The following is a 25,218-nucleotide window of genomic DNA, read 5'->3' on the forward strand; positions in this document are numbered from 1 at the left end:
GCACACCGATGCGGTATTCATAGCGTAAGGGGTCGCCACAGTTTTATCACCATGTCGACTAATTTACCCAGGTTATCGTCACATCGAGCAAGAAGTTTTATGTACTACACTACACAATAAGGATGGTTGGCTAATCGCTGATATCCTACTTGATATGTCTACCCGGACCTAAATTTGATACTCGTACTCAGCAGTCGACATATCCCTTGACGCTCGATCGATTCGGTATACACTTCTACAGGCGCTGCAGTGTGCCGTATCACTGATTGCTGATACGTCGAGTATCCTATAGGTGCCACATAATATTTCGGTTAGCAAGCCGGTGACCGAGCGCCTTGGGTTCATGCATGTCATTGGAATCAAGTCCTAGATCTTCGAGATAACGGTATGACAAGTAATATTAACCTCTAATAATAATCCAAGCTATGAAAAAGTTTAGAGATCATAAGAATATAATTTGCAGAGCACGTACTCTACCGACTACATAAAATACTGTCGGTGATTTATCAAACTTCTATCCCCATTCGTGCGATCGCATAAGTGAGCTATCCACGCTACAACATTTCCTTCTTACTATTGAAATCATCAAGCCTAGGCGGGCCTATGGGTGTCTTACAGCGCAAAGATAACCATCCGGCCACAGCAGATTTAAGCAGGTAAGTTAAAACTATTGGATGGCGTCTTCGCATTGTCCTATCTTGTAGAAGCCAAGCCTTACTGCGCACTGTTGGCTGTAACACACCTACATTTCCTTTCGTCTTTCGTATCTACCCCTTACAGCTAAATTGTTACTTCCCGTGGGCTGAGTCGAAAGAACTAAAGGAACGCCATCAGCGATTCGATACCATATACTATCTCTGCTCAGCTGAAAGTTCAATATCTGACTTGTAGCTTTTATAGAATAGCTCTGTGCGCTCCTCATGCTCTCGTCAAACTTTTTCTAGCGAACCATGCCTTGATTTGTGATTGTTTTTCGTTGCTTTATATGTGAGCATGTGTAGCCCATGTTGGAGCATTAATTGTCATCAAATACTTCGAGGGGATTCTCGGTTCACGCAACGATTGGGTGACAGAGAATATTCGGCTGTGTTTAGTTCAGCTTCCAGTTCCCAAGTACTTTACTGCATTTTATTAGATCGCTCCTAATCCGTCACTATGCGTCTCTTGTACGCAGTAATATCTGCGTTGATTGCTTCTATCGCTGTCGCGCAAACTCGCTCTCCGAAACGTGGCTTGGTATTTGTGCCAAATTCCACCACCCTACAGGACGATAAAATATGGGTTCAACGCAATTCCGATCTGACGTGGTATTACAATTACCAATCAACACCATCGTACGCCTTTAATAACTTACCACAAGACCAATTCGAATTCGTCCCTATGATATGGGGCGCTATCGATGATACTTCCTTTCTTGACTCAGTTCAAGGACAGATTGACGGCGGTCGGAAGATCACACATGTACTGGGATTCAACGAACCAGATTCCCAATACAATGGTGGTAGCAACATTCAGCCATCAAGGGCTGCGGACGTATGGGTGAAGAACGTTGCACCTCTCGCCGATAAGGGAGTCAAGTTGGGCCTACCAGCCTGTACCGGAAACTACAATGGAATACAATGGCTTCAGCAATTCCTCGGTAATTGTTCGAATTTAATCAGTACCGACACCGAGAGAAAGAACTGCACCTACGATTTTGTCACCATTCATTGGTATGGGGATTTCGAGGGACTGGCGAGTCATATGGGCTTATACTCGGCGGCGTTCCCTAATGTCTCCCAATGGATCACCGAGTATAACTACAACGATCAAGATCTCGCCACAACCCAGAGCTTCTTTAACACATCTACTGAGTACCTTGATCGCATGGACTCGGTTGAACGTTATAGCTACTTTGGGGCCTTTCGGTCCAAAGTTAGTAACGTCGGTGCCAATGCGGTCATGTTGAATAATAATGGACAGCTTACGGATATTGGTTCATGGTACTTGGGAATCGGCACCAAGGGTGTTGATCCTCAATCGAAAGCGACAAAATATAGGCCAATGACGAGTATCATCAGCTCTGCATTGGCTGTGAGCATCCTCTTCATGCTGTAAAGCGATGCCATTACTTGGATTGAGGTTTGGGGACTTGGGTGAGATGACCGAGAAAGTCAACGGCTCGGCTGCGGATATATAGAACCGAGACGACATAGTTCGATTTCTAGGTGGATAAAATAAGTCCTAGGTCACTTTAAGCGCATACAGTAGGAAATGGCTTGGGGTTATACATGGAGTTCAGGATAGGAATATGTACTGTAGGTAGTCTGACAAAAATAATGGCATGTTTTCATTAAAGTGTTGATCAATGGTTGTCGAATAGGAGTTTTAGTGAGCTTAGAAGGAGATCTTACCCCGGACTCTCACTAACCACGGGAAAAGTTTAGGCGATCATCTACTTACAGCACTGAGTTTAGAGGTACATAAGTCCCCTACAAACGGAAACAAGTGGGAACAAACGGGACGGTGATAGGTACCATGTACTTAGATTATAGCGAAGAATGAACTTGCCGTAGCGTACCTAGGTAGTGTATCTAGTACTCGCTGGAAATCCCCACCGATAGATCTGCCGATGACCGAAGTACGCCGAAACAGGCCTCGGCAAAATGCAACAAACGAGCGTATCCCTGTATTACCTCGATTGATTACCTATTGGAAGTCTCGTCCCGAGGGAGGCACATTCCATTATTCTTTATCAACTTGATCTGTTGTCTCTAACTTTAATTCGGTCCTTGTCTCTTTTTGTTGGTTTTATTAGTGGTGCTTCTTTTTAATAGGGACATCTTTAATTCTCTATTTCATACACCTCATACACCTCCTACACTACCTACACTACCAGATTCTCACTCACTCCTACGAGAATCCGTCAAGATGGCCACCCAGCGTGTAAATTCCATCTTGAAGCACCTGTCACCGGGTTCTCCTCTAGCTACTATGTAAGTCCTTGTACATTTAACTCAGTCACAATTGGGTGTTCTTTGAAATTGCTTGAATATGAAGTATAGATCACGGAAAGCTAACATGTCTCTTTTTCTAGCACATCGAAGAACCCCGATGACATAGTAATTACTCTCGCGATTCGAACACCCCTCTGCAAGGGTAAGAAGGGTGGTTTCAAGGATACTAGCGTGGAATACCTTATGTATTCTATTCTTAAGGCTGCGCGCGAACGGCTAGGCTTTTCACCAGACCTTGTAGAGGATATTTGCATGGGTAATGTATGTGAATCACTCATTGCCTCTCAAACGACAGCTAACTAACGCACTGTTTCATTTGTAGGTATCAGACGGTAAAGCAGCTTACAAAGCACGCGCCGCCGCACTCTCCGCCGGATTCCCCAACACAACAAGCGCTTCATCCGTAAATCGATTCTGCTCCTCAGGTCTTAAGGCGACTGCGGATATTGCCCATCAAATTGCTACAGGCTCAATAGAAATAGGCATTGCTGCTGGTACCGAGTCTATGAGTATTGGTGGCGATGCTCTCGAACAACCCTTCGACCAAGAAGTAACCAAACACAGCCAAGAAGCTGTTGATTGTATGGAAGCTATGGGTTGGACAAGTGAGAATGTCGCAAGGGATTTTGGATTGACGCGTGAGGCTGTCGATGAGTTCGCGGCCGAAAGTTTTAGACGGGCCGAGGCAGCGCAAAAAGCCGGTTACTTCGATGATGAGATTATTCCTGTCACCACCAAGGTGAAGGGACCTAATGGCGAAGTAAAGACCGTCACTCTAACAAAAGACGAGGGTATTCGACCGGGAACAACTGCTACTGGCCTAGGAAAGATCCGCTCTGCATTCCCGCAATGGGGTCCGATTACCACTGGAGGTAATGCTAGTCAGGTTTCTGACGGCGCTGCGGCTGTGGTGCTTATGAAGCGTTCTAAGGCTACTGAATTAGGGGTGCCGATTCTAGCTAAGTATGTCGGTTCGACTGTTGCGGGTTTGCCTCCTCGGATTATGGGTATTGGTCCCACTGTGGCGATCCCTAAGCTACTGAAGCAACACAATATCACTTTAGACGATATTGATGTTATCGAGATCAACGAAGCATTCGGTACTATGGCCGTTTACTGCAGGGATTTCCTGAAATTAGACTGGAACAAGTTGAACCCCAGAGGTGGTGCCATTGCCCTTGGTCATCCCTTGGGTACAACAGGTGCGCGACAGATCGTCACAGGTCTAAGTGAACTTAGGAGGACGAAGAAAAAGATATTACTCACGAGTATGTGTATTGGTACTGGTATGGGGATGGCTGGCTTGTTCGTGAACGAGCAATGATGTTAAGTTTTTTGATGAGCGGTTATGATGCTGAATGTATCCATGTCAGCGAATGTAATCTGAATTAGAGAACATGTTGAATTGGAATGAACCATTGTATATATGATAAAATTCGCGTTGTCCACATGTGGTGATCCGGTGCACTAGGTATATCTCAATACTCGAAGTCATGTTCCTAATTCCATTATCTCATATAGATGCCTACTATTGACTGGCATATCCCTTATACAAGCTCGGGGTATCAATATTGTATTAATTTTATACAGCAGAAAGCTATCCACTCATGTCGTTACATTCGTCACGACAGTATTCTCAATATACATCCTCATACAATGATATCACCTCGTCCCCTCATAAAAGTACAGCAAAAGCCCAGTTAATATCGGCCTCGTGAGATTTCTTCAGATTTCCCTTCAGCCAACATTTGTGCTGGGTACCTGTATCACCTTGAAGATAACCCCAGCCACATCCCGTGCATCCGGCTGTTCCAGCACAATTCTTCATACAATCGAGAATGCTCTCTGTAGGTACCTGGCGTATGTCTACCGCCTGGTCGCTACTATAATCTATACCACAGATCCGTAGGAATCGTTTATCTGAGCCTGGAACTTGGTATGTAGTGCCGTTGGCAGCGGGGCAGTCAATTTTACCCTCGGTGTCGCCTGTCGGGGTTGAAGTTGATGATGTGGTGGTTTTTGAAGGGTTAGATGTAGTTGTCACAGTGCCAGTTGCAGCTGGTGAATCTGAGCTCGACACTGTGCCTGAAGATGACGATGATGGACTGAGGAGACGTTAGTAACCAAGTACAAGTTTTAAACAACAATTCTATGCAGTAGCAGAAAAAAAATCAAAGAATCACAAACCTCGACGTAACAGCTCCACCAGCAACTTGCTTAGAGCTATTCGAAGCCGATCTACCCACACCAACTCCAACACCAACACCAATCGCGACAACAAGCAACAGCGCAACTAACGCTAACAACCACCAAAACTGTCTCCTCCTTAACCCAAATATCTTCCTCTCATTCGAAGGAACTTGTCCCCCACCAATTGGCCCTCCTAGAAACCTATTCTCCCGTACGGGAGGCGGGTCAAAAGTAGTAGATGGTCGCGGACTAGTAGGCGGCGTCGCATCGCCTAACCACGTCGAAGGCAATCGTTGATGTTTTTCACCCGCCGTAGCGGGCGCAAAGTACGCGCGCGACGCATTTTTAAGCTCATTAAAATCGCGGTTAGCGAAGAAGTCGAAACCACGGAATTCGAATTGTGGTGAAGTTCGTCTTGGTATGATTCCTGCTGCGATGCTTGTCGTAGTTACTCCCGTCGGTCGTGGGGGTGATGCTCCTATTCCCCCGATCGGTGGTGAAGCGGCTCGTGGTGGTGGTCTTTGTTGTGCGGGCTTTGGCCGGCCTAGGATGGTGGTACCCGGTTGATCGGTCGGCGCCATAGAGATTGTTGAAGCTCGGATTCGATCATCGCCGGGAGGCAAGCATTATATTAATTATCTAAGTACTCGGGTAGAGGCGTAGAGAGAGCGAGAGGTTATGGTAACGAGTGAAGCGAATTGGAAGCAATTCAAACAATTGAAATGATCGGACGGCAGCACAAAAAAGGCTCGCCTAGAAGGTATTATGATAATAGAGGAGTAGGAATGACGGGGGGAAGAATAATCGAGGTGGGATTCCCGGAGGAGCAACTTTTATTACTGTATTGGAACCGAACTGGTCGTGATATTAGGGGGCTAGCCAATAGTAGATAGCAACGGTTCGCTACGCCTCTTTCGTACGGCGCAATGACACTAATATTAACCCCCCGGCCAGAATGAAATAGCTATCCCGGGGATGAAGATGGGTAGCTTGTAGACCCTGATTCTTGCCATTGTAGATAGAGCTGGCAATTGAGCTCAGACTCAGACGCTTTTCTTTAGGATAGCTATATGATATATTGTACAAGGTGAAGAAATGGTATAAATCTGTATTGACTTTGATGATAAGTTTTAGAATTGGGGGGTTTAAGAAATAGGTATACAAGTTATGGTGTTAACGAAAGCTAACGCTAGCTTATTACCATTGTAACTAATTGCAAATAGTGAAGAAAAGACTATATTGGCGTTCTCAGGGTAGCTCATGGGCATGGCCCTAGGCTCCTTGGGAACATTTTTATCTAAAATCATTCATTGAAATAAATGTTAAGGAAAAATATCCAAATCTAAATCGACGAGATCATCTCGCATTTAAACATATACTCGAGTACATTCTCTGTGCATGGGTAGCAGGTAGTAAGGATTGTAGAGGAACCTTGTATATAATGTTCCGATGTGGTCTAGGCGCTATTACATACATGTATGCTGGTGTACCTAACGTATATAAGTACCTCACAATACTTTGTCGTGTATAAAACCAGGCAGAACTTCCATTCTCAGCGGCTGTTACATACTTCTTTGCCAAGTAATCAATCTGAGACATGATGTCATCCAGAGGGGCCTTCCAATCGCGACTCAATTCAGAAAGCCCGATGTCGTAATAACGGAATGTATCAGAGTGGTGGCTAAGATGAAGCCAGGAAGGACACGAAAAATAATGCCTTGCATATCCAGGCCACTTATAGCCCCGATCAGAGTCCCGATACTTGCGCCGCCGACAAGAAATGTGTCTCGATGTCTCGAACCAGCCCCGCGGTAGTAATATAAACCAATAGCCACGCAATAAACAACTATTGATGCAATAAAGGTAGTGATAGATGGGTTCGCAAAGTGAGCGAATACGGAATTTGAATTCTCGAAAAAAAACTATGCACGAGGAATTAACATGCTTGTTGAGGGACGCTGCGGGAGTTACTCACTATGGGATCTATGGAAGCCTGATCTAAACTTGACCGGCTGTGGTGGCGGTCAAAAAGATTCATCTCGAGAACGGAGACGAGAGCCACGACTGCTACGCTTATTGGTGACGTGGCAGTGGCTGAGTATAAGCAGTTTCTACCTATATCTCTATGCTCGGCGTATTCGTGGTTGGTGTCACGACTCCGTCCACTCACATCAGGACTCCAGTAATGTTGCTCGAGTTTATCTCCCCGCTCGGTATGGGATTCGCGGCTGAGCATTGTTTGGTTGGTATTGCTTAGGAAGCGTTGAGTTACTTCTCGAATCTACAAACTCGAATTCGGAGTACCGTCAGCAGTCTGCTATCTTTCAAACATGGGAAACTTACGTCAAGCTCATCTCCGTCGCTGGGAATTCCAACTTGGACTGTGTTACCGTCAAAGCAATAGTATACCACTTTAAGACGGTATTGCTATACTAACCAATTAACAGCGATTTCTGCTTTATTACCCATGAAGAGAACCTAGGCGCATACATCGGGGGGAGGTTACTTTCTTATAGACATTGAGCCTTAACACCAATTTTTTAGGCACGTCATCATCAACAGAAAAAATCGTACGATGTTCAACTTGGTCTTCTGGGGGTATTCACCCACCGCCCCTATTGGGAAGAAGCGAATTCCCCTCCTGTTTGATTTCTTCCACTCGATTTCTCTTCTTAGAACTCTTTATCATTGCATCCCCCGGCACATCTACGAACCAAAAAAACTCCCCAGATAACAGACCTTCAGAGCATTTGAAAGCCTACCGAAAGTGAACGGATACATACATACTAGTCATCATGATATTTTTCTTCTCTCTCATCATTCTCCTCTCCTTGAGCTTATGCTCCTTGCCCGTCCGGAGATCACACAAGAGGCGTTCGATTCGAACTATTCTAGGAGTCACCTGTATAGACGATCACCTCATTTATCAGAACATCGATCCCACGCGGCTTCTCTCTACAAACGTCCCTGGCAAGTCCATTCCGAACGACAAGGTAACCGGCATGGACCCAAGCCTAGACGCTGGCTTTATCGAAAGCCTACGTCTAAGACACCAACGTATAAATAGGAGTAGCCTACATGTTCAACCTTTACGAATTCTCATGCTGCTTGGATGCTTCCTATTGCATGCTATCCCTGCTGCATCGCTAGTAGTCCCTAGTACCTTGAGGATTGCAAGTGGAGTGGGCTCATCGGCGAGTGCTATCGCTGTCGTGCCTCTCCGCACACTAGAAGGGGTCTCAAGCACAGCATGGATCGTGTAGGTACAATGTGTCCCATACGTCCTACACGACTTACTAATATAATCTTTTAAGAACCTATGCTGTGTGGTTGATTTGTTTCTTAATATATATATTGCTACAGCTAAGACTTCTCCCAGGCGGGCGCGGTGACCGCAAAAACCTGTCAGTGCGGTTCCAAATACGGACCTGCCTATTAGCTGATAACTTTCTAGGTATATTTTCACCGTTATTTTAGCCGCCATCCACTTCTCCATCACAGTAGCCCAGATTTCCGACAATATACTGGACAGCTTTACAATATATGGTCCTATTATCTTCACGGTGTTCGCTTACTTAATATCCTTACTTTTCGCTAATCCTAATTTAACGGACGACACGCCGCTAGGCTTGGTAGCGTTAATAAGTGCAATCCTCGGAAGTTAATAAATGGAGAGGGGGGGCTTTGAAGACACTCAATCACACCTTATTCACGATGCTCCCTCGAACCAATCATGCCCCATACTTCGCCGCACTCCACCGTTCGGACTCAAAGAAAAGATGGTTCGACAATTCGGGCATTGATATTTGTATGAATACCTAGGTATACAAGCATACAAACATACACGCATACACACATACATAGAGGTATAGTCTTGCGGCATACATACATACTATGTATACATATTTGTATCAGGAAATCTACGGAAGAAGCGATAAGCTACAGTTACAATTTACATTATCCATCATTTCCATAAATTTCCGGACTTTTTTTAACCTAAGTACCTAAGTACTAACTTTTAACTGTTTAACTACATATGTATGTACTATTCGTAAAACTATTCGTGCAACTAACAGTTCAATCGTTCTTGAACCATTTAAGTTGCTTTACTATTGTAAACTCTCTGCAATGCAGTTGCGGAAGATGAACCCATTCAGAGATTCTAACGGTACATAATGGGACATCCCCGCAGATGGGGACCTAGGTACCCGGCTGCATGAAACGTTTTGAGCCACATGCATTGATTAGGTACATATGTACTTCTGAGCTTATAACTCTCCACATAAATGCAAGTAAAAGCAAGTTACAATTGGAAGAAATGCTTCATTTAGCTACGTGTTAGGTAGCTTAGCCTTAGCAACTTTAACCAACTCTAACTTTCTTCACTACTACAACGCCTTTCAACTTTGATATCTACATGTACTCGATCGACAAAAAATAGTATCGAGTTGAACGTAGCGAAAGGGTTTCTCTGTACTATATATCCACACGAATCCGAATCCGAATTGCTTCTAGCTAATAGTTAGCTCTCACATCTAAATATCCGAATAGATCATTAAAACCACCAAAATGGTAAGCTACCATTCCACCATTTCGCCACGAAGTCCACCTAACCTCTTCCTAGAACACCCAATTCAACTCTGCGCTCAAGCAGTCCACCTCTATAAAACGCGACCTAACCAGCCTCACATCCTCCGACAGCGCCCCTCCCACACCCGCAGCGCTAGGCTCTCTCTCCGCCTCTCTAACCGCCTTCTCGCGAACCCTAGACGAATACAACGCCCTAGCGAAACAAGAATTAAACCCAGCAAAGCAAGAAAAAGCCTACGAACGGATCCGAAATTTCCGCTCCGAGCTCTCGTCGTTTCGAACACAACTCGATGAGCTTAAGACACAACGCGAAGATGCGCTACACGCGCAAAACCGAACAGAGCTTCTAGGCCGCCGGCCATTTACTACCGCTACGCCTGAAAACCCGTATGCGAATGCCACACCACAGTCTTCTTCTCCCTCGGTTCCGAATCGATATGGTAGTGGAGGGCAGTTGAGCATGGGTAGCAATGATTATACGCGGGAGACGCATGCTCTGCGGGAGCAGAATTTCTTCGCGAGCACGAACACAGCGCTGGATGAGTACATCGCAAGGGGCCAGGCTGTGCTTGGGGACTTGGGTTCGCAGAGGGAGATGTTGAAGAATACGCAGAAGAGGTTGTATAGCGTGGCTAATACGCTTGGTGTTAGTGGGGATACGATACGTATGATTGAGAGGAGGGCAAAACAAGATAAATGGATATTTTGGGGTGGGGTGGTAGTATTCTTTGGCTTTTGTTGGCTGTGTCTACATTTTCTACGGTAGGACAGCTTGCACGTAGTGAGGATATTCAGGGGTTGCTACGGTTAGGAGACGGACAAATGGAAAGTATCGCGAAGGTCAAGTCATGAGATTGCATGGCATAGTCACTTTTAGCGAGGCGTTTGGGGTTACTTTGGTATAATCTATTCATCGCTTTTAAAATATTCCGGATCGCTCTGCCGTTCTAGTTGTCCCACACCAAGTCTAGAAGAGATGATTGTCTAATGTCCACAATCAACAGTATGAGCTAATTTCGACCTAGGGAAGCTAGATGCGAATGTCGTGACTTCCCATTGTAAATGCCGATAAATCGCTTCCTTCTGGTCAACTATGCGCTTCGACGAATCATAAAAGGGGTAACTAGCTCCCTCCTGACTCCTGCCTGAGTGCAATAGTGAAAAGCACATCCTTCGTAGTTTCGATTTCGACCACCTTCGTCTGTGGTAAAACGTGATTACTCGTGCTCATCTGACCACCAAATTCGGTTGGCCAATCTTGAACATCCCACTCGAGACCCTTGGTTGTGATGACACTTGGTTCCTTGATTGGTATAATACCAACGTACTTGGCAAACGGTTCGCCGTTTATGCGAGCGAAATTGTTGTTGGTGGCGGCATTGGGCTCACGTACGTGAATATGATGTTTTCCGGCCTTGAGAAGGAAGGATAGGCTTTCACCAGAGAGGAAGAACATCTTTCCATAGGCATACGTTGGTGACGCTTGGAATAGGTATAAGTGATGGATCTGGCTCAATCCTTGGTCCACACGTCCCCCTAGCCCACCCATGCACACAATATCTCTAAGGGGAAATTCTCTGCGAACGAATCTCACAGCCTTGGTGAAATCGGTGGAGTACTGGTCTGGGTCGTGGATGATGGTACAATCCGCCGATTTAGTGGTGAAGAATGTTCTAGCTTCATCGGAAAGAGAATCTAAGTCGCCAATGATCGTATTCAGATTGACCTAAAGAGTTAGTTGGTCATGTATTTGGGCATACTAAGCATATAAAGGATTTTCTCACATAATTACTCGTAGAAGGAGATTGCTTCGTCGACGAAGATTTCTGGATCAGATCGTAAATCCGGTTGGCGCCACCATCAGCAGCAACACGAGTGTCGGCTATTTAAATCAGTATTCTTGCGGGTAGGACCCATTGGCTTAATACTGAGAAACATACCTATATTCCAGAGATCTCTGAATAAACCTTCGTCCTTAATGGGTTGGTTTAGGATTATTAAAGCGAACTTGTATCCTTGACAGCGTAGAAGTTGTCTAACGGGATGCCATTCAGTGTACGTGGTGCTACTCTCCCGAGCCGGTTCCATGATGAGAAGAGAAAATGAGGGTGCTGGCTTGATGGCCTTCGGTGCAGATCCGGTGGATACACAGCTTTCCGTAGTAAATCTACTATCGAATCGGAAAGGTACCTAGCGTTCAGGTAATGGTGGAGGTTACCGGGTCGGCATTGTGTCCATGAAGGAAGAATGTACCTCAAGAAGTGAAAGGAAGATTGATAAGATTAAAAGGAACTTAATATGCCCACGTGGGTGAGGCTTCAATAGTAACAGCAATGAGATGCACTTTCCTTCATGCAAGGTAAAACGAAGTCGTAATTGCTATTCTAGATTCTTAGGTATGCCTACCTAGGTATAAGGTACCTTCCCTATCAGTCAGATATAAAATGCTCATCACGTCACTTAAAGTTAGGTGCACTGACCACTAATCAACGTTCCAACCCCTCGGATACTGCACCTATTTTATTAGTAGATACGTGTACCTAGGTACATAGATAAGTACCATTTACTACACCCAATTTGGCATCGATGACATCCTAAGCCTACATGTTTGGATGCTAAATTTTTAGAGCAACAATTTTCCGAGTCGCTTACAAACCTCAATTTCTATTATTCAGTTTCTTCTCATTTCCTCAGTAATTTACTCCGCGACGTTCGGGTTTACGCCGTAATACCTTTTTCCTTCATATTTTATTTTTCACCTCTAGTCATTCTTTAATAGGATACCGATAAATCTACCGACAATATGTATAGATCCGCTTTGCGGTCCTCGCCGCGAGTCGCAAATACTCTTCGACAAACCACACTCTCTACCGGTGGCCGACGGTTCGCATCAACATCTGCAACGGAAGGAAAACGAAGTTGGAAGAGCTCAGCTGTAAGATGGAGTTTAGCTATTGGTGCGGTATATTGGTATAGCACAAGTTCGGCCTTTGCCGAAGAACCCTTACGTATGTGGCTCCATTCGCATTTTGTTTCCCTGTACGTTATACAGTATATACAGTCTTAGCTGACATGTACACATACTGAATAGCGAAAACGATACCTCCGCCTCCTCAATTTTCAGATGAAGATCTTCCTACAGTCGAAGCCGTTGTTGCGCAAAAACGTCGAGAAGCCGAAGCACGATTACAAAAATCCCAACAATCCCTATCCACTCCTGAGCCAGCTACAGCCGCGCTATCCTCCGGAACATCCTCGTCGGCACCTGCTAAGGATGTTGAAACACATGTTCATTCTCCTCCCGCCGAGGGAAGCCCCGAAGCATTAGAAGAGGAGGCTGATCAACAAGGAGCATTTAACCCGGAGACAGGAGAAATCAATTGGGATTGTCCATGCTTAGGAGGGATGGCACACGGACCTTGTGGTGAGGAGTTTAAGGCTGCATTTAGCTGCTTCGTCTATTCCAAAGAGGAACCAAAAGGAATGGATTGCATAGATAAATTCCAGTACGTCGTATTTCTGTTAATATGACCCTTGGTATAAGCTAACAAATAATGTAGGCACATGCAAGATTGCTTTAGACAACACCCCGAGGTATATGGAGAAGAATTAGACGAGGACGAAGCTTCTGCAGAGGGTACCCCGGAATCGGTGACAGAGGCAACGTCAGCTAAGACGATTACTTCGGAAGCCGATGTCACATCGAAACCAAATGAGGCGACAACCCCGGCCGAAGAAGTTAAGAAGGTAGACGAGGAAACTAAGGAAGTAGTAAAGGAAACAGAAAAACAAAACGTCCCTCCGGCACAGCCTTAAGCGAGAGGTCTTAAAAATTGGGACAATTAGGACATGACGTATTACAAATACCATCGTCTATTGAGGAAGATGCCTCGACCCAGCCCATCTAAACCCGTGCAAGTGTACAACGAAAAGAATACCATTTGCGATTTCGCACGAAAAACGGAGACTTTCCGAATGTGTATTAGATGTATATTATTATGCGCATGAGACACGGCGAAATAGATACTGATCAACTCTTCAAGCTACCTTTCGTACTTTTGATCGTTGTGGTAAGACAGCTATTCTACTCGGCCCTACTCCTTAATCCTTGAGTTAATACGTTTATTATAACGACAACGACTAACTGAGCCTCTAAGAATGACAAGCCTACGATTGGGGAACTTCGGCAAGTCCCTTCTAAATTTCACGCACTAGTCAGGGGGTCAAGGGGCTGGACTACTACGTTCGATGAAGAATCGTACTGTTATTGGTCTACCCCACAGTCTATACGACCTGGAGGGACTGCGGAGGGACTGCGGAGGAGTTTCTTACTAGTGTAACTCTCCAACTCCATGTCGACTCCATGTCGACTCGTCTACTCCATCTTGAGTTAGAATTTCTATTCCTCGGCGAAAAATTCGTGATATTTTAGTAGGAACTATGACCTCGTTGTACCTCATGAGAAGTACGAGTTTATCCATTTCCTTCGCTTAAGACATGTAGACCTTTCTTGGCATATCGTACGCTGGATATGGCAAAATCTCACCGACATAACGGCACACATGCTCAAGCTAATAATTCCATTCGTACGACTTCCCCATCTACGACTGAAGCGGGTGTTATAAACAATATAGCTCCAACACGAGTCAAACGAACACAAGTCGCCCGAGCTTGTCAACGATGCAGGAGGCTCCAAAAAGCCTGTAGCGATTCACGACCATGTAAAAGATGTAGCAAAGCCGGACTCGCGGATGAGTGCGGTGCTTTATCTATTCAAGCTAGAGTTCTACCTCAGAACCGTCCTCCTCAAATACAGAGTATCGCCGAGATTCCAGTCTACGGAGTTACAAAGCCAATCGGTTATACGAGAGCACCATCACTCGCCAATATCGACCTACCTACAAGTCCCCATGGATTCGTTAGCTTCTCAAGGGAATCTTTCGAGAGGAAGGTCGACTTGTTACCACCTCGCGTTATCGACTACTGTTCCGCGCGTTTCTTTGAACGCCTAGCTCCAACAATCCCAATTTTGACTCCCGAGTATATCACAAATCTCAAGGAACGCGCCGCCTTGGAAAGTGAGGCATACTGCGTTCTCCTCGGTCTCTCTGCCATGGTGGCACTACAAGTCGAAGATCCTCGAGGCAAATTCTTCGGACAATTCGTCACGGCCGAGAATAACGCTGCCTATGGTTGGCTATTACTCGAGGAAGCTCTAGCAGCTCATCGTCATCTCGCACGTTCATCGAACCCTTCCCTCGACTCGGTCCTCCTTGTATTTTTTATATATGCGTGTCACGCAAGTCTATTCCACCACTCTCAAGCGTTTTTCTTCCTTAGAGAAGCAGCGACGCTTTTCCTCTTAATCAAACCCGAGACTATGGATGATCTTTCGAGATCACTAGCAGGCCGACTTTTCTGGGTCTTATTGATTTCAGAGCGGTCCCACGCAATCCGTTATCGCCGCCCCATCACGCTCCAAGTCACCACCAACGGCGTCGGATCATCATTTTTCAACAGTACCGAATCTTCCCTCGCCGGATTTCGATGCTTGGCTGCTCTATTCAAAGCATTAGATAGCAGCTTCATCGCTCTACTCAATCAAGAAACGGCGTCTCGGATATTACCGCGGGATTCTCTAGATGATGTCGAAGAAGCTATCGACACAGCTTTAAGCCACTCGTGTCCATCTGATCTCCTCCCCACGCAAAAGGCCAACCTCAAAGTGACGCAAATTTGGCTTCGCATTGTTATCTGGCAATTACGTTTACGTCTAGGCCACCTCTCGGAGCACGTCGAAGAAAGTAGCCGTACTTATCACTATCCACTGGAGGTGGCTACAGAGCTAGTATCGGCGACTCGCGAGTTACCTATACAAAGCATTCAATTGCACGGCGTGGGAATAACGGAGAAGTTATTTGATGTATCCTGTGCTGTTGTTAATGTCCTCGCACGTGTGCCCGTGCAGGTAAATCAGACGGCGGCAGAGGATAACTTGAAGTATTTAAGACACCTGATTCTGAAATTACCAGGTGGCACGACGGTTTACGATGCACTATTTTTGAAGCATGTACAACAGACACTTCCGACAATGGTGATTAGGCTAGGAGTGTAATATTAAGCAAGGAATTCATGTGGATTGAATTTACTCTAATGAACAGACACGACTCTATGAAAAGGAATCTTGGAATAAGAGGTTGAAGCTAAATGGGCTGAAGTTCATAGGAATGTAAGCCCTTAACCATTTAATTATATAAAATTTTGTCTATTATCTTGCCATGCCTGTTTTAAGCTCACTCATGTCTTCTTTCCGACTTTTCCTCGACTAGAATCCTCTGTACATCACCACCTATTCGCTGAGAAAACGGATCAATCCTAGTTTTCGCGAAACTACGAGCGGGAACATGATTTTCGAACAGTAAATCTAACTCGGCATATGTTCTTCCTATAGAATAAAAGTAGTGAAGTCAATCTCTGTTTAATTGCAGATAATCGCATTTCAAATATCGCAACATGACATGAAATGAAAACATACCTTTTGGTTCAGGCAATCGGAAGAAGACCCAAATTAAAGATAAGAAACAAGTACCAGCCCAGAAATACGCAGTTCTTGCACCCCAGTTCCAAGCCGTGGACGAGAGCTGATAGTTCGTCATGACATTTACGAAAATATTACTCGCATTATATCCCGCGCGGGCGAGAACGATGGTTTTGGCCTTAAGTCGCGTCGATGACAGCTCTGAGATTAACGAGTATGTTACTGGCCCAATGGTGAAGTCGTACACGAAGGTAAAAGCGATTAACATTGCGCCTATAGCCCATACGGAACCATTTTCGTTGGAAAATGAGAGAGATCCGACGATAATGAGGATAATAAACTGGCAGCAGAGGCCGCTGAAGTGGATGGTTCGTCGGCCGACGTGGGACATAAGGATCCAGGATCCAGCTGTGCCGACCATTCCTAGTGCGTATTGCCCCATGGATAGGGAAAAAGAATTAGATGCATCCATCCCGGCTTGTGTCCTGCGTATGTCAGTATTGGTTCCGATTTGCCTCAACGAGATTCTATCGCAGTGAAGGCCGAGATCTTACAGGAAGTAAGCAAAGTAGCCCATCAAGTTTTGGCCCCCTAATGTTTGAACAAGCCAAATTCCCACAACAATCTCCGTACGCCGAAGGTCAACCCCTTTGAAGCAATCTCGATAGGTAAAGCTAGCTTTCATCCGCTTCTCAAGTTGGTTGGTATGTTCAATCATAGCTATCGTCTCATCCACGTTGAAGGTTGAGTCGTTTTGGGATGTGAGTCTTAGGAGCGAGGCCCTAGCTGCTTCTCGATTACCGTGTCGGACATGCCACCAAGGTGATCTATTCAATAATAAGCCCTTAACTCCCCCACAACAGGCCTAACCATTCTCACTTACTCGGGTGCGAACACCAATGCAGCGAGTATCGGTATCGGCCATACCCATTGTACTCCAAATGGAATTCTATAGGCCCATTCATCAGGTCGGCCAACAGAAGCCTTGTTCACAGCGGCGGCAAAAAATTGACCAATGACCCAACACATATTGATAGACGTAGTCAAATAGGGCCGAAGAACCACGGGGGCAACCTCGGAGGCATACGCCGGGGTAACAGACTGAAAAGCACCCCAAGGAATACCTGGCCATCGTCAGATTTGAGAAAAACCAAGGAGTTAGTTAATCATGATCCATAGGTGTATATTCACCGCAAAGTACTTCACCAACGACAAGGACTTGTACGTTTGGCGCGAAGAACAGAACAAACACAAATGACATGATCAGAATTAATGATCCGATTGTCGTCATCTTGTACCCATAGCGATCCGAGAGCCAACCGGCGAAAATGAGGCCGAGAATCTCGCCGGCTCGTGCGCCGTTGGAAAGTCCAGACTGCCATGCCGCCGAGACCGCCCATTTACCACTAGCAGCATTATAAGTGCCGAATTTCTTGTTGAATACGGGTGATGCGTATAGGCTGCTAAGTAGCGCTAGGTCGTAGCCTTCCATGATGAGCGTCGATGACAGCAATAGAGACCAAAATATGGCTTTTGGGTATAGATTTACGGCCTTGAGAAGCGTCATCTGCTGTTCGGTATTTGTAGCTTGCTTGGCCTCTGCGACAAGCGTCGGGTCACGTATCACGTCTATATCGTTGACATGTTCATGACTCGTTTCCGTGTCGTACGCATCTCTCCTTTGAGGTGTAATGTTGGTCATTTTGCAAGGCGACAAACCAGCTAAAGCTCGTAAGGATGTGTAGATGTTCCCTATGCTCGAATAGTCCTGATATAGATGCTTGAGACTTGCTCGACTGGATGAGTCCAGAATCCGTGAACTGCGACGCCATCATGACAGCCTATTTATACTTTTCTTTCTAGTAGAATCGGTCTAAATGGCATCGGACCTAAAATCAAGGTATTTTGCCTGTGAAAGATCTATTGAATCTAGCTTCGTGTGGAGACACGAGCCATGTTCACCTAGGTATGCGGGGTGTAGCCGGGAAAGCTGGGGATAATTCCGGGGAATTGTTTCTCTCTGATACGAATATATGTAAAGCCCTAATAATTGCAACATCAAGCTGTAAACGAGAGATAAGTTGTGCCTAATAAAATACGTCGGAGTTCATGTATCATGATTGGATAACTATCACGGAATATGAAGGAAGTGGGAGTTGAGTGGAGTTGAACAGGCTTGTCGGAGTCAACAAGCGACTCTTGAATATCTTGGCGAACAGCTTCATACCAGAGTTGGAATTCATTGCCGTAGGATTAGCCGAGGCGCAATGCGGTGAACTCTCATTTGAACCTCATTTTGATCGGACCGGACCTACAATACGGAGTCAGTCCCGACACGAGAACTGTCTTCCGCCGTGAATCACTCTAGCGCACCGGATGTGCATGAGGCTTCATTTTTCAAATAGGCCAATTATCTTTACTGTGATCCCCTCTCTTGGCGGCCGGCCTTGCCAATAGAGTAGCAAATCTGCAAACTTCTAATCAATATGAATGGCTTGTGTCGCAAGAACGGATGGTTTGGCAAAGAGCCATGGTGGAAAGATGCGACATTCTATCAAGTGTATCCTGCTAGTTTCAAAGACTCTAACGGGGATGGCTGGGGAGATATTCCGGGGTTGATCTCCAAGATCGACTATCTTTATGAACTCGGCATCGATGTTGTATGGCTTTCGCCGGTTTTTGAAAGTCCGCAAGCTGATATGGGCTATGATGTGTCGGATTACCAAAAGATATATGCGCCATATGGTACAGTAGAGGACGTCGACGCGCTTATTAAAGCTTGCCATCAGAGGAATATGAAGTTAATCCTCGACCTGGTAGTAAATCACACATCCATTGAGCATGAATGGTTCAAAGAGTCTCGTTCATCGAAGATAAACCCTAAGCGCGATTGGTATATCTGGAAGCCACCGCGGTATAATTCTCGGGGAGAACGAGTCCCACCGACGAATTGGCGAGGTTATTTTGCCGGACCTACTTGGACATGGGACGAATATACCCAAGAATACTACCTTCATCTTTATGCGCCCGAACAACCGGATCTCAATTGGGAATCTGAAGCTTGCCGTAAAGCTATTTACGACAATACTATGCGTTTCTGGCTCGAGCGCGGAGTTGATGGGTTCAGGATCGATACTGTGAATAAATATAGTAAACGCACTGAATACATCGATGCGCCAATTACAGACCCAAACTCACCGTCTCAAGCCGCTCCAGAGATGTGGTGTAATGGACCAAGGATACACGAATTCATCCGCGAGATGCGGTCTAAGGTGCTTGAACCATATGGAGCTATATCTGTTGGAGAGCTGTCTAATACGCCGCATCCGGATCAAGTCCTACCGTACATATCAGCAGCGGCGCGAGAACTTGACATGGTCTTCGAATTTTCCATGATCCGACTTGGTATCGGGGGCATGTTTGGATCGAAGTACATATATTCGCCATTCACCTTATCACAACTGAAAGCCGTTGTAGCAAAATGGCAAACTTTCATCGAAGGTACCGATGGATGGACAACTGTCTTCTGCGAAAACCATGACAATGGACGTGCTGTGAGCCGATTTGGTAACTGCTCGACACCACAACTATGGCAGGCGAGCGCCAAAACCTTAGCGCTGTGGCAGGCCACAATGACAGGGACCTTGTTCATATACCAGGGCCAGGAAATTGGTATGGCGAACATGCCGGCAGGATGGGATATAGATGAATATAAAGACGTAGAAGGGTTGAACTTCTATGCCGAAGCACTAGCCTCAAAAGACGAGAAAAGGATCGCAGATACAATACATGGCCTACACATCCTTGCTCGTGATCATTCGAGGATTCCTTTTCAGTGGGACGATTCTCCCAATGCTGGGTTTGCGGAGAAGGGTGTCAAAACGTGGATGCGTGTTCATGATGAATATCGGGATATTAATGCGGCAAAGCAAATCGCGGACAATGATTCTATTCTGAATTTTTATAAGATGATTCTGAAGTTGCGCAAGCAGTATAAGGATGTGTTTGTTTTTGGGACATTTCGGTTGTTAGATCCTCAAGACGAGGCCATCTTCGCGTATGTGAAGGAGAGCCCTCCATCTGTCGCAGATGCACAACCCCAGACAAATGGCACAGCTAATCATAGCCAAACGAGAACGAAGAGAATTGCAGTGGTTGTGCTGAACTTTTCTATTGATGATCAAGACTGCCCTGACATCGAGAAAGTGCTGGGTGAAGGTAGAGCAAGGCTTCTAGTCAGTACGCAATACGGGGAGGGCGGAGATGTTGGCATGTCGCTTGACAAGGATGTCGGACTACCGACTCTGAAACCCTGGGAAGGTCGCGTGTACGTTAATTTCTGACGACATATTGGATTCGGTTCCTTGGTTGATACTATTGAGAAAGATAATAGAAGGTGATTTTCATATGTGAATAGATTTAGTATTTATAGGAAGGGAGACAGAAAGAGAGAGGGAGATCTAATCAATCTTGGAAAGCAAGATGACGAGATCTACCGATTTAAGAGGTTATTTATTTATCCAATAGCTTTAACATTGCATATTTATTTAACAGTTTATCTTTCCCTGATATATGAATATGGTACTTGGGTACTTGACATCACGCACATGAATTGAACCCGCGAATACGTCATTCGACCATATGCGACAGGGGTGGGGGGGTCTAGCACCACCGGGTAGCTACCAAGGCGTCACGATCATTCGTTCATCAACATCTTCCGGTTTCTTCCCACAAGTCGCAATTGTTTCTTTTTTCTTCTCTTTAATTTATCACCACCTGACTCGATCATAAAACCGTTTTGAAACATTAACCTCTTGACATCAAATCACAATCCGTCTATACTCTATACAAGCTGTTCATAATCCATACACTTTTGCCTGCTGATAATTTTCAACAGCACTAATCAAGAGTAAGGGCTTTGTTCTACAAATTATCTGATTGGAATATTATAGAAATTTAGAAGGAAAAGGGATAGAATATCTTGCTAACATCTTCTTCGTTCTAGTGTCTTACGCTGCTGCTGCCGCATCTGGTCCGAAGCAAACGCCCGCAGAGGTATGTAAAGTGGCAGCCCCTCCCCCATTCTTGCTCTCACTCTGAAAAGCACCGCGAGAAAAACTGGCTAACATTTTGTTATTATAGGCTGCTGCCCCCCAACCTCCTGAGGTCATATCATCCGAATCTGCAAGCACCGCTTCTCTTGTAGATGTCGACACACCTTCCGTGCGCACCGTACCCTCCGACTTTATGGAACAAGACGTCAAGACCGAAACCCAAGCTACCCGCCAAGAACTAGAAGATGCCGCGGAACGTGCTCGTGCAGAAGCTCATCTTGCGAAGAAGAGGGGCGCTGGAAGAGCACGCAAAGCTGATACTATCCTTACTAAGTGGTTCAGTGACCTAAGCGACGGCACGACGACGACCTTAGCTATCTCCAACTTGGCCGCTATTGTAGGACTTAGTTCATATTTGGGTTACAAGGCTTGGGGTCAGTATGAGCACGGACGATTAGGCTGGAAGAGCGTTGGTATTGGTGCTGGTATCGTGGCCGGTGTTGGTATTATAGAAGGATTCCTTGGAAGGTGAGTGTTTCCCAGATTCCGGAGGATTATATCGCGAGTTTGGAAAAGCTGACTATTTCCAGGTACCTCTACAAGGGAAAGAAGAGGCAATCATAGATGCACTTTTCTTGCAAGTATATTTCCCCTCGTTAATAAGTCTTCCGCTAGTGAAACTATGGAAGGGCGACGATAATTCCAACGGGTTCTCTACTCATAGTCACTTCTAGCCGATATGTATCTAATATACCTACCTCCTGTCCCGTGAACATAAACAATCCAAACATACATGTACCTCTGAACATTTCACCCCACCATAATTGAAACTGGCATGGTCTCATTTCTCCTGTTTACTCTTACTAAGCTTCAGATGGCCTCCACGAAACAGGTAACAAGGCTTCTCAGTCTCAATGCATCAAAAACGCATTTCTACGGAGTTCCGATATTTAAATATGATGATCCAAGTATCACTACGGGTTTTCTAGTGGTCTCAAATCGCCTACTCTTTATGAGTTCGGTTCTCTCACCTTCTCCACCAATTCGCGCTCGGCAACCTCATTCTCTGGTTCATCTTCAATCTAGCGCAACTAGAAATGGACTCAAGCAACATAACCTCAGCGACCCGCGTATTCCCGCTAAGCGCATGATTGTCGCCCTCGAATAATTGAGCCCGCCTGTTTCCCTTATCGCCCTACATATTGTACAACCTCTCGGAACACGAGGAACTTAATGTAGTAACACCGGTACCATGTAACAGGAGAACAAATCGCGGGGCGATGTGGCGAATCCCATCCATCTCGGCCGTCTGGCTCACCACGGTGACGCGCCCGATAACACGCTCATCACTTCCGCGGACTGTAAATACCGGCGAACCTCCGAATTATCATCCGATTAATACGAAACAATTTAACCCATATAAATCTTGGAGGTAGCTCGCCGCCGCTCGGACATCCGTTAAGTAGTACCGATTGCGCGCCCGGCACCGGTAGGCCAGACGCAGCACCGGAACTCCAGTTCCCAAGGCGGCGGACTTTGTGTCCAATGACAGGTAAATGGAACTAGGGCCTACAACAGGTATTTCGCTGGAGCTGGGGACACAAAATCTGTCAGCATAGGGTTGCCACCATAACCACCGCGTTGGGTGTTTGATTTCAGCGGAGAAAGTTCGATGTGTTTATGCGTGGAATACCCATTGTCTATATTGCTGTATAAAATTGTTGCTAATATTTGAAGCTTCATCAGGTCCGACATTCATTCCATTTCTAAGGTGGCGAAATGGGATGACGATAATGCTACCCATCCACTTTTGAGATACTCGTCTCATCTACGGAAGATACCTTACAGGCATTCTCAATCGTTGCTACCGAACAGTCGCATTAAAAAATTCATTTATGACAAAGTACTCGGGTAGATAAAGTGGCGTGTTAAGCATTAATCATTATGATTCACCTTCGGCTTAGAATACCAATATGGATTCAAGGACCAATGGGCGAATATAAGTGTCTACCTCCCAAGAACTTGTCATAATACACCAGTCTTATGACTCGGAGCCGCGGACAATGTTGAAGCCGTATTACCATATTAATCCCTTCTTATCAACATGGCCTCGTGTCGGCTATTCCGTTTCGAGATGATGCGAGCTGGTATTGGTCAACAAGGTGGTCATTGAGAAAAGAGGCCGCCTTCCAGTTTCCATCACATAGCTAGGCAAACTTCAGGTTGTGTATTTACTGGCTTAATCATAAAATGAACCAGCTTGTCCTGGTAGCTTTAGGCATCTGCCGAGGCGAATAATCAGATAAAAATAAGTAGGTGCCAAGCCGAGGAAATGTAGAAGTTATTATAATCTTAGTCAGAGCACAAGACTATATCTCTTCAAAATAATTTATTCTAATTGGTCCACCAGTAGTATAACTTGTTCCTAACTTAGTCTTAATTGGTTATCTCTCAATGGTGAAATCGAATCGTCCGTCTTACAGCCTACTACCATTCACAATATGTAACGGAGAATAGCCTATACCCTTTCAATCTTGCCGCTTTAGTAGAGCTGAAAAACAAGAGCGGAATAATAAATGGATCGCGGAATTGGTACCGAGGTAGAATAGCGGAATAAAATAGCCACCCCACTCCCCCGTCTCTATGACCTACATGGATCGGGCGTTGCAACAGGAGCATTCGGGGATAAGGGTCGGGGGTTTATAGTAGGAACGGCTTGGATGTATACTTGTATTTTCCCCCATCATATACTTGACTTTACAACCCCTGGCAACTCTTGCTTTTAGAGAACACGGCACAGTTAGGGCGGTGTGTTGGCGATCCTCGGAGATGTTGGGGGCTGGGTGGCTTCAGCGTAGTGGGACTGAAAAGTACCATCGGAAATAAACCGCACTTATACTTGACACAATTGGAAATTCAGTTATTAGTATACGACGAGATATAGGATATGCGGGTGACTTGCAGAATAGCTTAACCCGGGTTGCATGGTAGCTTTAATAGGTAAAGAAATACATACCCAAGTCTATTTGCCGATGTAGATTACCATGACGACGTTATTCCCGAGTTAGCAGGTAGGGAATCGGACATAATTTAATATACACCTATTAAGTTGGTTGTACCCTATTCCCCCGGCTCTTTATGCAGAGTCCTATGCAACATCATGAGACACCAACCGCTCATTGCTCATTCCGTGCTCACGTAAGTTTCTATACAATTACCTAAACTACCTGCTTGGTACGATGCGGTTTGCTGGCTCGTAAGTAAGAACTTTATACCAAGGACTTCTCGTAGTAGCTGGTCCAATGATTCGGGGCCGACCCTAAACGTTTTAGTAAAAATCTGTCCGAGAGAGGTAATGCTTCTACTTAGATAGCTATCCCGGTTCAACATTTCCATTTTCTATCCAGCATCAAGATGATACCCAGAAAAAAATCGGCCGTTCCATTGGTACCAAACCCGTTCCATGTGACTATGTCATCTAATCAACCCTTCCTACATATACATACGCCACAAGAACTCCGGGATTCGGCCGCGTTCATCATGGTGACGCTTCTTTAATGTACGCATCCCCTCTGAACTGTTACCACCGAGTTTTGGTCTCGGCCATTCTTTGCGTTACATATTACAATTCAACTCTGGTAATAATACAGTAAATTGCTCTCCTTAACTAAACCGGAGCCGCGGTGGGTTGACCGAAGAAGCGATAGATTAAGCCGAAGACGCGGTCGAATTTGTACAACAACGTAAGTATTTCGAACATCTGTTGGGTATATAAAGGACTATGATCATACTCTCTTGACGAACTAACAAAACATCTCAGTAGCTAAATATCGAGTTTCATTTATAACAC

At 45.4% G+C, this 25,218-nt stretch overlaps 12 protein-coding genes across 12 annotated transcripts; 8 read left to right on the forward strand and 4 right to left on the reverse strand.

Moving 5' to 3' along the window:
• The first annotated feature begins 466 nt into the window (after positions 1-466).
• On the forward strand, positions 467-2,678 carry F4822DRAFT_51625 (glycoside hydrolase family 128 protein). Its single transcript, XM_051463596.1, has 2 exons — positions 467-656; positions 906-2,678. Exon 2 carries the CDS (start codon positions 1,156-1,158, stop codon positions 2,095-2,097), a length of 942 nt encoding a protein of 313 aa, XP_051309562.1. The 5' UTR covers positions 467-656; positions 906-1,155; the 3' UTR covers positions 2,098-2,678.
• Position 2,679: 1 nt separating this feature from the next.
• On the forward strand, positions 2,680-4,419 carry F4822DRAFT_51471 (thiolase). Its single transcript, XM_051463591.1, has 3 exons — positions 2,680-2,975; positions 3,077-3,257; positions 3,319-4,419. Exons 1-3 carry the CDS (start codon positions 2,911-2,913, stop codon positions 4,318-4,320), a joined length of 1,248 nt encoding a protein of 415 aa, XP_051309563.1. The 5' UTR covers positions 2,680-2,910; the 3' UTR covers positions 4,321-4,419.
• A 76-nt stretch (positions 4,420-4,495) lies between these two features.
• On the reverse strand, positions 4,496-6,049 carry F4822DRAFT_51508 (uncharacterized protein). The gene is made up of 2 exons (XM_051463592.1): positions 5,184-6,049; positions 4,496-5,101 (listed from the first exon to the last, which is right to left on the reverse strand). Exons 1-2 carry the CDS (start codon positions 5,765-5,767, stop codon positions 4,672-4,674), a joined length of 1,014 nt encoding a protein of 337 aa, XP_051309564.1. The 5' UTR covers positions 5,768-6,049; the 3' UTR covers positions 4,496-4,671.
• Positions 6,050-6,655: 606 nt separating this feature from the next.
• On the reverse strand, positions 6,656-7,779 carry F4822DRAFT_51571 (uncharacterized protein). The gene is made up of 3 exons (XM_051463593.1): positions 7,624-7,779; positions 7,162-7,467; positions 6,656-7,108 (listed from the first exon to the last, which is right to left on the reverse strand). Exons 2-3 carry the CDS (start codon positions 7,420-7,422, stop codon positions 6,818-6,820), a joined length of 552 nt encoding a protein of 183 aa, XP_051309565.1. The 5' UTR covers positions 7,423-7,467; positions 7,624-7,779; the 3' UTR covers positions 6,656-6,817.
• On the forward strand, positions 7,703-8,779 carry F4822DRAFT_51608 (uncharacterized protein). Its single transcript, XM_051463595.1, has 2 exons — positions 7,703-8,445; positions 8,501-8,779. Exons 1-2 carry the CDS (start codon positions 7,982-7,984, stop codon positions 8,661-8,663), a joined length of 627 nt encoding a protein of 208 aa, XP_051309566.1. The 5' UTR covers positions 7,703-7,981; the 3' UTR covers positions 8,664-8,779.
• A 732-nt stretch (positions 8,780-9,511) lies between these two features.
• On the forward strand, positions 9,512-10,669 carry F4822DRAFT_417625 (V-snare-domain-containing protein). Its single transcript, XM_051459457.1, has 2 exons — positions 9,512-9,758; positions 9,811-10,669. The coding sequence occupies exons 1-2, from the start codon at positions 9,756-9,758 to the stop codon at positions 10,540-10,542; spliced, it is 735 nt and encodes a 244-aa protein (XP_051309567.1). The 5' UTR covers positions 9,512-9,755; the 3' UTR covers positions 10,543-10,669.
• F4822DRAFT_417626 (thiamine pyrophosphokinase) lies at positions 10,670-12,177 on the reverse strand. The gene is made up of 3 exons (XM_051459458.1): positions 11,717-12,177; positions 11,561-11,658; positions 10,670-11,502 (listed from the first exon to the last, which is right to left on the reverse strand). The coding sequence occupies exons 1-3, from the start codon at positions 11,862-11,864 to the stop codon at positions 10,900-10,902; spliced, it is 849 nt and encodes a 282-aa protein (XP_051309568.1). The 5' UTR covers positions 11,865-12,177; the 3' UTR covers positions 10,670-10,899.
• A 242-nt stretch (positions 12,178-12,419) lies between these two features.
• Positions 12,420-13,677, forward strand: F4822DRAFT_51674 (uncharacterized protein). Its single transcript, XM_051463597.1, has 3 exons — positions 12,420-12,784; positions 12,868-13,282; positions 13,337-13,677. Exons 1-3 carry the CDS (start codon positions 12,580-12,582, stop codon positions 13,590-13,592), a joined length of 876 nt encoding a protein of 291 aa, XP_051309569.1. The 5' UTR covers positions 12,420-12,579; the 3' UTR covers positions 13,593-13,677.
• Positions 13,678-14,307: 630 nt separating this feature from the next.
• F4822DRAFT_433733 (uncharacterized protein) lies at positions 14,308-15,891 on the forward strand (the record flags this gene model as incomplete). Its single annotated transcript, XM_051461887.1, has 1 exon — positions 14,308-15,891. One exon carries the CDS (start codon positions 14,308-14,310, stop codon positions 15,889-15,891), a length of 1,584 nt encoding a protein of 527 aa, XP_051309570.1.
• An 89-nt stretch (positions 15,892-15,980) lies between these two features.
• F4822DRAFT_440053 (sugar transporter) lies at positions 15,981-18,016 on the reverse strand (the record flags this gene model as incomplete). The annotated part of the gene is made up of 5 exons (XM_051462705.1): positions 15,981-16,221; positions 16,312-16,799; positions 16,869-17,141; positions 17,198-17,438; positions 17,506-18,016. The coding sequence occupies 5 exons, from the start codon at positions 18,014-18,016 to the stop codon at positions 16,070-16,072; spliced, it is 1,665 nt and encodes a 554-aa protein (XP_051309571.1). The 3' UTR covers positions 15,981-16,069.
• A 784-nt stretch (positions 18,017-18,800) lies between these two features.
• F4822DRAFT_433735 (glycoside hydrolase superfamily) lies at positions 18,801-21,992 on the forward strand (the record flags this gene model as incomplete). The annotated part of the gene is made up of 4 exons (XM_051461888.1): positions 18,801-20,641; positions 21,267-21,369; positions 21,457-21,896; positions 21,959-21,992. 4 exons carry the CDS (start codon positions 18,801-18,803, stop codon positions 21,990-21,992), a joined length of 2,418 nt encoding a protein of 805 aa, XP_051309572.1.
• A 181-nt stretch (positions 21,993-22,173) lies between these two features.
• Positions 22,174-23,730, forward strand: F4822DRAFT_417632 (uncharacterized protein). Its single transcript, XM_051459459.1, has one exon. It carries the CDS (start codon positions 22,204-22,206, stop codon positions 22,534-22,536), a length of 333 nt encoding a protein of 110 aa, XP_051309573.1. The 5' UTR covers positions 22,174-22,203; the 3' UTR covers positions 22,537-23,730.
• The last annotated feature ends 1,488 nt before the right edge of the window (positions 23,731-25,218 follow it).

This window comes from Hypoxylon trugodes (genome assembly GCF_022578975.1).
Source record: "Hypoxylon trugodes strain CBS 135444 unplaced genomic scaffold F4822scaffold_10, whole genome shotgun sequence".
Lineage (NCBI taxonomy): Eukaryota > Fungi > Ascomycota > Sordariomycetes > Xylariales > Hypoxylaceae > Hypoxylon > Hypoxylon trugodes.